At 37.6% G+C, this 11,037-nt stretch overlaps 1 protein-coding gene across 1 annotated transcript; it reads right to left on the reverse strand.

Moving 5' to 3' along the window:
* On the reverse strand, positions 7,424 to 9,110 carry LOC109821313 (U-box domain-containing protein 25). The gene is made up of 2 exons (XM_020387502.1): positions 9,072 to 9,110; positions 7,424 to 7,813 (listed from the first exon to the last, which is right to left on the reverse strand). The coding sequence occupies exons 1-2, from the start codon at positions 9,108 to 9,110 to the stop codon at positions 7,424 to 7,426; spliced, it is 429 nt and encodes a 142-aa protein (XP_020243091.1).

Below are 11,037 nucleotides of genomic sequence, written 5' to 3' on the forward strand. Positions count from 1 at the left end.
TAATCTAGGACACTTGTGGTCTATGCAGATGCATCATTGGCAGATTTAGGAAGCATCTTGATGCAGAATCAGAGGGTAGTAGCGTATATCTCATGGCAATTGAGAGTGCATGAGCAGAACTACCCCAATCACGATTTGTAGTTAGCAACAATAGTATTCGCACTGAAGGCGTGGAGACACTACTTGAATGAAGTGCAGTTTGAATTGTTCACAGACCATCAGAGTCTGAAATATCTTTTCTTTCAGAAGGAACTCAACCAGAGACAGAGGAGGTGGATCGAGTTTATCAAGGATTATGGGGTTGCGATTCAGTATCATCCGGGGAAGGCGAACGTCGTAGCAGATGTTTTGATCAGGAAGCGTCGACATCGGGTTTCAGTTTCGAGATGCTCATTGCATAGAGATCTTCTCACTCTTAGCCAAATTGATTTTTAGACCAGAGATTTATGGAACCAGTGCATTGTTGGGAGCTTTGTCAGTGCAGCCATCTTGGAGTAATGGAGTTGTCATAGCTCAGTTGGAGGACTCTTGGATTCAAATCTGAAAGAATGAGATTACCAAATAGGCTAAGACTAATTAGGCCATTGGGACAGATAGAAATCTACATAAGAAGGATAGACCATTTATGCCAGCTAGTGCAAAGCTTAAGAGGGAGTTATTAGATGAAGCACATCGTACTTGGTACACGGTACATTCAAGGACTACTAAGAAGTACAAGGACCTAAAGAGACACTTTTGGTGGAGTGATATGCTTAGAAAGATTTTTAAGAGTATATAGCTAAGTGTCTTACCTGCCAGCAAGTGAAGGCGGAACATCAGAGAACGGCAGGAACACTTCAGCCTTTACCCATTTCGAAGTAGAAGTGGGCGGATATTACTATGAACTTTATCGTAGGGTTGTCGAAGTCAAAGGAAGAGAATGATTTTGTTTGGGTGATAGTGGATAGACTAGTGAAGTCAGCACATTTTATTTCCAGTGAAGACTAACTATACAATTGAGACGTATGCGAGGATATTTATTCAGGAGATTATTTGACTATATGGAATTCCAGATACGATGGTATCGTATCGAGGTTCAGTGTTCATTTCGCATTTTTGGAAGAGTTTCCAGGATTAGTTGGCAACAGATTTATCTTACAATAGTGTATTTCCACCCGCAGACAAATGGTCAGACGGAGAGAGTAAATCAGATGTTGGACGACATGTTACGGCCTTGTGTCATTGACTTTCAAGGTAGTTGGGAGGATCATTTTCCGTTAATAGAGTTCGCTTGTAACAACAGTTATCAAGCAAAAATTGGTATGGCTCCGTATGAAGCATCGTACGGGAGGCCTTGCAGACCGCCTATATATTGGGTAGAGCAGGATGAAAGTTTAATGCTTGGGCCAGAGCTTATGAGACAGATTACTGAGAAAGTAACATTGATCAGAGAACAGATTCTAGCCACCCAGAGTCGGCAAAAGAGCTATACAGATGAGAGGTTAAGACCTTTGGAGTTTCAAAATTTGAAGAGATAGTTATGCTGAAAGTATCGTCCGTGAAAGACGTTCAACGATTCGGAAGGCGGGGAAAACTTGAGCTGAGATATGTTGGATAATTTCGGACTTTGGAGCTTATTGGAGCTGTTACATATAGACTAGACCTTCCAGTATCGATGTCTAGTGTACATAAGTAATTCATGTTTCATGTTTCTATGCTTGAGAAGCACCTACATGATGAAGAGCAACAGTGAGTGTTGAACGCACCGGAGATTTAACTTCAGGATGTTTTGTCTATGATTGAAATCCCAGTTTGTATACTTGCTAGAGAAGACAAGAAATTTAGAATCAGGTTGTGATTCCTTTAGTGAAAATTCAGTGGAACCAAAAAGAATTGAGGAGGTTTCTTGGGAGCGCGAGGAGGATGTACATTGCGGCTACCCACACCTGTTTGATCAAGTAAATTAAATTTATTGATGACTTATTTATGGCTTATGGTTACATGTATAGCGATGTTTATACTTAACACTAAAATGAGGGTATTAATACTTATCTCCTAAGTACTTGGAACATATGGTATATATATGAGGGGTTCCTTGTTTGGATTTTTCACTCGATGTACTTGTTCCACTTAGTTAGGGGTTAAGTGAGGGTATTTACATTTTAGATGGTTAAGTGTAGACATCGAAGATGATTTTCGAGAGCGCGAAGATATTATGCTGCGCAACTTCCTACACCTATTGAGGAAATAGATTGATTTATGTGTGTGATTATTTGTGTGGTTCTATTTAGATTTAACGCTAGAATGAGGATATTTCCGCTTAATTCTTAATCTTTTGGAACACATGGTATATGGTCATCGTTCACTGTCTTCATCCCCACTTTGGTGATGCGCTCCGGTTTGAACCATGTTGTGGGTACCGATCCAAAGCTGATTGAAACCACGTTTGCTCCAACATTCTTGGCCGGCTTCGGGGTTATGATGCCTACATCGATAAGCGCCTGGATCTTGTCCTTGAGGTGGTAGCATGACTTGGTTGGGTGATGGACCGCCATTCGATTAAGGGTTGAGTGGGAATATAGTCATCCTGGATTGTTAAATATAAATATCGTTATATGCTTGACTAGAGTAATACTATTTGTTTGAATATGCTTTCTGAATTTCGAGGACGAAATTCTTTTAAAGAGGGAAGAATGTAGAACCCCGTATTTTGTTAGAAGTATATGTGAATTATTAGTGTATAAATAATTCTATTTGTGATAAATGACTTGAGGTCATAGAGATACTTGGTAACAAGTTGTTAGTCATGTATGAGTGTGGTTTCATAGAGTTTCGTGCATTAGTTTTGGCTGTACATCAAAACATGCATGAAATCTGGATTTAGTGTCTGCTCAGTCGACTGCTGAGTTGACTGATGAGTCGACCTATGAGTCAACTGACGGGCTGATTTCGGGTTTTCTTTTAGTAACGGGTTTGGTTGGGTTTTGTTCAGGTTTTAACCGTAATATATATATATATACTATTTTACGCGAAACCAACCCAAAAACCCATCAGAATTCCAGAGAAACCCTAGCCCCTCTCTCCCCTCAAACCCTAGTTCGTTTTGGTGATTTTGGAGGAGTTTCGGAGGAGTTTTCAGCGGGATCTTTGTGGTGCTGTTGAAGGGGATCGTCCTCTCATCGGATTCAGGAGTTTAAGGAGTTTTCAGCGGGATCTTTGTGGTGCTGTTGAAGGGGATCGTCCTCTCATCGGATTCAGGAGTTTATAGCACTTCAGAGGTGAGTAACATCTCGTCCAATCCTACACCCACTGTTTGTCTGCTTTTATTTGGTTTTATTTCGGTTTTATTGAGCCTAAATCACTATTTGTGTATAAAAATAGATCTTTATAGCATATGATGCGAAAATAGAATGTTTTCAGTTTATAAAAGCTCACAAACGAATTTGTAAAAGTAGATCCAGATCTGGAATTTGTTTGTTTTCAGTTTATAAAAGCTCACAAACGAATTTGTAAAAGTAGATCCAGATCTGGAATTTGTTTAAACATAGGTTTTATTGTGATTTAATGGTTTCAATACGCTTTTAAACATGAATAAATATGTTTAGGGTTTTAATATAAAATATTACATGTAAATCTTTCGTTTCTATTGATATACATGTGTTAGAATTGGATATTTATTGCTGGACATGAACAAGAGAACCTTAGTTTATCAATGTTTGCAGAAAATCGTCGAAAGCAATAAAACTGGGGATTTTCTGCTCATTCGACCAATGAGTCGACTCATGAGTCGACTTATGAGTCGACTGATGAGTCGACCAATGAGTCGACTGATGAGGAGTTTCCTTCTTTTGTACTTCTTCAGTTTGGATCTGTTTGAGTTGCTTTTCGGGGTCTCCTCGATTATCTGACATTAGTTTACAATGTTAGTGACTTATCTGTACATGTGAGATGACTTTTGACACAAGTACCGATACGCACACCGAGGCACGTGTGACATGAGTCTATGTGTATCTTGTGAATATATATATATCATCGACACTTACACTTCGCATACGTATATTTACTCCTCGTGTTGGACACTCATTCCTTTTAGTCCTCGTGTTGAACACTCATTCCTTTTAGTCCTCGTGTTGGACATTCATTAAATTCAGTCCATGCGTTGGACATTGGTTATATTTAGTCCATGCGTTGGACATTTGGTTATATTCAGTCCATGCGTTGGACATTGGTTAAATTCAGTCCATGCGTTGGACACTCATTACTTTCAGTCCATGTGTTGGACGTTTACTTCATGCAGTCCATGTGTTGGACATTTAATCTATATAGTCTATGTATTGGACACTTAATTGTTTTCGGACATGACATTCATGTGAGTTCGACATGACACTATGTTTGGAAGTAGAGATGGGTTTTGTATTCTTTAAATTTATTTGTTCCTATATTAGATTCCGGGTTTTGGTATTTAGGGATTTACAATTTGAGATACAAGGTATATACATGAGGGTTTCCTTGTTTGGATTATTTCGCTCGACATACCTATGCTCGTGTTGTGATTTCCTAACTACTAAAATCCTCTTATACATAGGTAATTACAATTTGAGCTACATGGTATATACATGAGGGTTTTCTTGTTTGGATTATTTCGCTCGACGTACTTATGCTCACGTTGTGATGACCTATATAGGATAAGTTATTTCATATATATATATGTGTTAACTGTATTTTCTGTATACAATGAGCATTTCCCTTGGGGTTGGTTGTGATGTTGCTCGCTAGCGCTTTGACGCTCGTTGTCCCTCCCCCTTTCAGGTAACGAGCTAGGAGCCCGGAGAGTCGCAAGTTGATGGCGTTGCACTTTAGCTCCAGCCGTTTATTATAGTTATATTTTCTTTTGAACTCCACTGTAGAACTTTGTTAGACATTTGAGAGTTTATCCTAGAAGTTGTAAAGGCTGTGTGCCTTGTTTCCTTTTATTCAGACAATTGTATTTGAGATTTGTTGAGAAGTTCCAGTTTATTCATTTCAGACATTGACTTGTACTTCATTGTTGAGAAGTTCCAGTTTATTCATTTCAGACATTGACTTGTACTTCAGTATGTTAGATGATGAAGTATATATTTGATCTCTATTATTTTATCAGTTGACTCTTGTATTATCTTTCACTTGATTTTGTACCTACACTTGTTATTGACTCTACTAGAGAGATAGTAATTGTGATGGTGAAACATGTTACTGCACGGTGTGGTGCATGGCAGGTTTGACATTCTTGGTTTCACCTTGGACTGCAGCCTTGTGTGAACCTAGGGGCGTCACATTCGGCCGCTGCCTCATCGTCCATCTCAGACATCCAAGCTAGTTGGTGAAGGTAAGGTTATGATGTAATGAGATGTTTTGCATTAGATCTCTGCTTAGGCTACAAAGTTTGATTCTTAGCATGATAGATTGATTAGTTGCATAATTTTGTTGTTTTTAGAGGTCTAATGGTATATAAACCCTAATAAAACCTTTATCAAAGGTGGTTTGCTTGTAGGATTTGTTGATCAATTAAGGGAATTGTTGATGAAAAAAATCTAATTATGTGTTGATTTATTTAATTTACCCAGAAATTTACTTAGTTTTGCCAAAAGAAAAATATTTTTTTCTGTGCATTTATTTGTTTTTAGTTGCATGAATATTACAGTTATTTTAGATTTTGACAAAATATCTTCATCCCAATCAAAATGTTTAGCCTTAAAAATATTTTCTCGGATTGGAGCAGGTTTGACCGGGGATTGTTCTGTGAATTTACTAATTAGATTCTTCCATTCGTTGGGTTATTTTCTGCCTTTGTCAATTGAACGACATTTTTACCAGGTATGTGATCAAACATTTATCTCATGCATTTCTAATAGTTTTAAAGGATTATATACATCAGTGCTTGCAGAACAATAGATTTTCTACCTTTGTCAATTAAAAATAGTTTTTACCAAGTATGTTATCAAACATTTATTTTTTGCCTTTGTCAATTGAATGATGTTTTTACTAGGTATGTGATCAAACATTTGTAGAAGGTCCTAAATAATTGTAGCATCGAACTTAATTTGGTCTTATCCTAACACTTTTACTTTATTATCACACCTCTTCTTATAAGTTTATTTTTAACATATCCCTAGCAGAGTTGGGTTTATATTGTTGAGTTAGGGCTTTGCTTTTTTTGAGATTTTTGATTGTGTTAGACTTGCAAAGTTGGGTTTTTTTAACAGTTGGATGTGTTTGGGGTTGAGCTACAATGTGGTATAATTTGTTTTCTTTTAGACCACTAGAATTGTATCATTGTTAGGAAAATGTGAATGAGTGTTTTCTTACAACACCTATGAAAATAAATGTTTGCTATCTTATTAAGCAAACCATTTGGTATGTACCCCACATACTGAAAATACTGAGGTAGTTTTTACCTAAACTATTGTTTGTATATACAACTCCAGGTCTATAGGGGATTGCTTCCCAATGGGCAAAATGTTGCAAATAAGAGAGCACAACAAGGATTCATGCAAGGTGGGCTTCAGTTCAAGATAGAGATCAAATTGCCCTCCTGGGTCCATCACAAAATTTACTAGGCCTTGTAGGTTTTTACTTCGAGCAAGGAGAGCAGATGCTTGTCTATGAATTCATCCCAAATGGAACCCTGAGGGATAAGTTGACAGGTGTCCTTTCCTAACTATAATTTGAACAATTCAATATACTTCCTCCTTTATGTATATGCACTAAATGTACGTGTTTATTCTTCTACTACAACCCTGCAAGAAAAGATCGTATACGACTAAATTGGAAGAGGAGGTTCAGAATTGCCCTCAGGCTCAGCAGGACTTGCCTATCTTCATGAACTTGCCCATCCTCCCATAATTCATAGAGACGTCAAGTCAACTAATATCCTACTTGATTAAAATTTAAATGCCAAGGTTGCTGAATTTGATCTCTCAAAGCTAGCTGCTAACACCAATAAAGGGCATATTTCTACTCAAGTCAAGGGAACTCTTGTGAGTGTCTAACTTCATGTGTTCCCATCCTCCAAGCTAGAGAGTAGCCCAAGTCATCACGATCTAGTTTCTTTATTTTTTCATGCTTAAATAATTGTTATAATACTAGTCCTTGTTTTGTTTTTAACTAAAAATTAACAGTCTTTAGCTACATTTCTAATGTTCCCACTGTGACGTTAGATGTATCTAGTAGCTTGTTCAGCAGAATAAGCAATACGCACGCTAGATATTGTTCCAATGAATAGATGAGTAACCTTTTTCTGATATAATACATTGATTTTTATCCTTACAGGGTTATTTAGATCCAGAATATTACATGACTCAATAGTTGACAGATAAAAGTTATGTCTATAGCTTTGGTGTCGTCGTGTTGGAGCTGATAACTTCAAAGCAGTCGAATCCAACCGTCCACACTTGCTGCAAGGCTTTCAACAAAACACCCCCTTCCTCCTCCACCTTAAACTGCACTCCCCCTGCATTGCCATCATCACCGCCCTTATCACCTCCTCCGGTGCATCCTTCGCTTGATCACCGCTGCCTCCGTAGACAGCCGCCAGCACTCCAATCGCGCACTCCCTCCCGTGCCCCTGCATGTTCTCGATAGCTTCGCCCATCGCGAGGGCGGCCAGCGCGTGAGCGCGGACCTCTGCTGCTCCCTTCTCAATCGTGCACATTAGCTCCAGCGCTGCGAGGGCTCGCTCCGCGGTTGAGGTCGAGGTGGAGTTCGTGGCGACCACGGCTTCCACTGCTGCTACTACCACGCCTGTTTCTACTGCTACGCAGCGGTTTGGTTCTACTAATAACAATGCAAGTAGCACCTATTTTTGTATGTACAGAACAAATTCAGGGGTGTAAGTTCTTTCAGAGTTCAATCAAGAACATGGCCGGAGAGCTAGTATTAGATTTGTGTACGTAGATGACTGACCATTTACAATGCAGATGTTGTTAATAATTGAGCTAGCTGAGTACATACATAGTTAATAGTTTTGTACCTAATTCTTGTCACTCGAAATGGGTTGTTTCAGGAGGAATTTTTTGTCAATAAATTGGTATGTAGTGTAGGAAAACCTACAAATGTTCAGTTTGATGTATGGAAAACAATATATGCATAGAATTTAGACATGTTAGTGAAATTTAAGCTTGTATCGCATGCTTGGCTCATGATACCCCAATATCTGGTTGTTTAAATCCCAGCAGCAATCTAAAGGCCCCAACGGTTGTACTCGTTGGGGCTGATTAAGGCCCAAACGTTTACAACCGTTGCGACCTATTTTTTTATTTTTTAAAATCAAAAAATAAAAATTTCTGGCCCCAACGGTTACAACTGTTAGGACCTTTTTTTTATTTTTTAAAATAAAAAAATAAAAATTTCTTGCCTCAACGGTTGTAACCGTTGGAGCAAATTTTTTAACCGTTAGGGCAAAGTCAGCCCCAACACAATTTGTCCCAACGGGCGTTTTAGCAGCCCCAATGGTTGTAACCGTTGGGGATACGCTCAGCCCCAACGGTTACAACCGTTAGGCTGCTACAGTTTGTAGTAGTGTATAACTATCTGAAGTGAAAAAGGATAAAATAAAGTGTATTTAATTTTACAGGTTAAAGCCAAAATCACTATTTGAGTCATACAAAATCTAAAAAATGGATCTAGTTATCAAAATAAAATAAAATAAAATAATAACCGATTCTAGATTCTTTTGGCAACTCCATATTAAATCTATTTTGACCTAAGCCACATTCTAATTACGGATCATCTCTTCTCATTAGACTAAAAAGAAAAAAAAAGAACTGGTTCAATTGATGTGCCCTAGTTTCGCTCAACATAGTTTTAGCCTTGACTAATGTTCGGTAACCACTCAAAATGTGGGTTATTTTTATCCTACCCAAGCATTAGATTATTTGGAGAAAAATGTAACTGAAACTTTCATTTCTCAAAAGGAAAAGGAAACTAAGGTGAAAAATTAGATTAGTTGGAGGGAAAAAAGGTAATTGGAACTTTCGTTTCTTTTTTCTTCACTAGAACCCATAGAAAGCGAGCGAAAAAAGTGTCGGGGCCGAACCTAAAATCCACAGCTAAACCTTAGCGACGTGTGCATCTTCATCTCTAGCTAATTCCATGCGGGCCCCACCTGCTATTAAAATGGGTTAGAAAGGGCAACCTGCTTTGGTGAGGTTAAAAAAAAATGGAAACAAATTATTTTTTGGACAATCGTCCTTAAGGTTTTCACATTGTGAAATAGCCCATCCCTGAAATTGCCATTAGGACCTCATTCTCATAAAAAATTCAAACTAATCCCTCCAATTGCTACTTCTGCTCTTAATTGAGTGAACTAATTTGAAAACAAATTATAAGAACAAGGGGAGCTAACGGCAGTTTTAATGATTTGGGGCTAGCTTTGAAATGAGCTTAAAGTTAAGGAATCTAAGAGCAATTTGAATGATTTAAGGGGACTAATTTCAAAATATTAAAGAATTAAGGGACTAATATTGGAAAAACTCTAAAAAATCATATAGAAGGTTGTCTAAACATAACCTTATCAGAAATGAAAAGTAAATCCTATAATTTATAGGATACTCTAAAAGTTAATGTTATATATATTATCATTTATATCATTTGTATTAATTCGGTATTTCATTTCACTAAATATTTACTGGCATGTATTGTTGCTAGTGGATATATATACTATTTGTAGTGACATAAATTGAAAGTGTGATGTCATCACAATCTACTTTGTCATTGTAAGATTTTGTATAGATTTTTTTTTCCTAAATGAAGACTAACAAATTTTGTTTCTGGAGGTAGATACTATCCTCATCCAAAACAAATTTATTAAAAATAATAATAATTCATTTTAAAAAGAATGAATTAATATAGGTCAATAAATGTTATAAATTAAATTTGTTTTCTTTCAACATTTTATTGAACTAGCAACAGCAAGAGAGCTTATTTTTAATAATTTTCTTCAAATTCTTCTTACGACTTCCCCTTCACCAAGCATACAAAGACTGCTATTCCCTTACTTTTTTTGCTCAGTTTTCTTAATTCATTTTCCTTTTGTTTTATTTTCTTTCATTTTCAACCAAAAACCAAACTCAGCCAAAACTCTAATGTAAAGAGATGGATATGGGAATGTCGAACAAAAGTAATCCCAAGGAATGAGCGACTTAAAGGAATGGAAGGAAAGAAGTCGGAAAAGAATGAAAGGAATAAACGAAACATGTGGACCTTCAAAAATACGTTCACACTGATCATTGATCAAACCTTTTACCTAGTTGTCCACACCACAAAATAAGATGTTGATAAATGCACTCCTATCTATCAATATTGATCCGTTTTACCGACTTCTCTTGCATACATTGTTCCACTAGTCAGAGGTAGTTTATCTTGAAGATCTAATGCGGTTATGACTATGACCAAGAGTGCGCGGCAATTAGTCCTCCGGATTTTCAAGGGACATCAGAGGCGCACTAGACAACACATCATGTGCAGTGCTCTTCCAGCCATTGAACACTACCTCTGGCTGAGCTGTTTCCAGAGCGGGTGGACTGTTAAGCGGAAAATATAATTCTTCTTGAGGCCCTCGTTAGCTTCTCTGAACTTCCTAACATTGTCGTCCATTGCCACGTCCCAACTAGGCACATTTAACTTAAATCGCTTTCGGAGCTCGCGCGGCGATGCACCTTCTCATGGGCTTCCCCTGCCCCTTAGGATGGGCTAACTCATGTGCAAATATAGTTCACATAGAACCTTTCCTGTGTCACCCCTGGTTTCACACAAGACTGCAGTCTAAGGTGAACCCAAGGATGTCAAACCTCTCATGCACCTACACTGTGCAATAACACGTTTCACCATCTCAATAATATCTATCTAGGTGGAATCAAACAACAGGTGTAGGTACAAAATAGGTAAATGAAGGTACTAATGTAATGAACATGATATATAAGAAGAGATATCTGAAAATAGTCAATAATCATGTTCCCAACTGAAATAAATGAAATACAACTGATACTGGAACAAATGTAAAATGTCTCAATACATATAGTC

Source organism: Asparagus officinalis, chromosome 8 (assembly GCF_001876935.1).
Source record: "Asparagus officinalis chromosome 8, Aspof.V1, whole genome shotgun sequence".
Lineage (NCBI taxonomy): Eukaryota > Viridiplantae > Streptophyta > Magnoliopsida > Asparagales > Asparagaceae > Asparagus > Asparagus officinalis.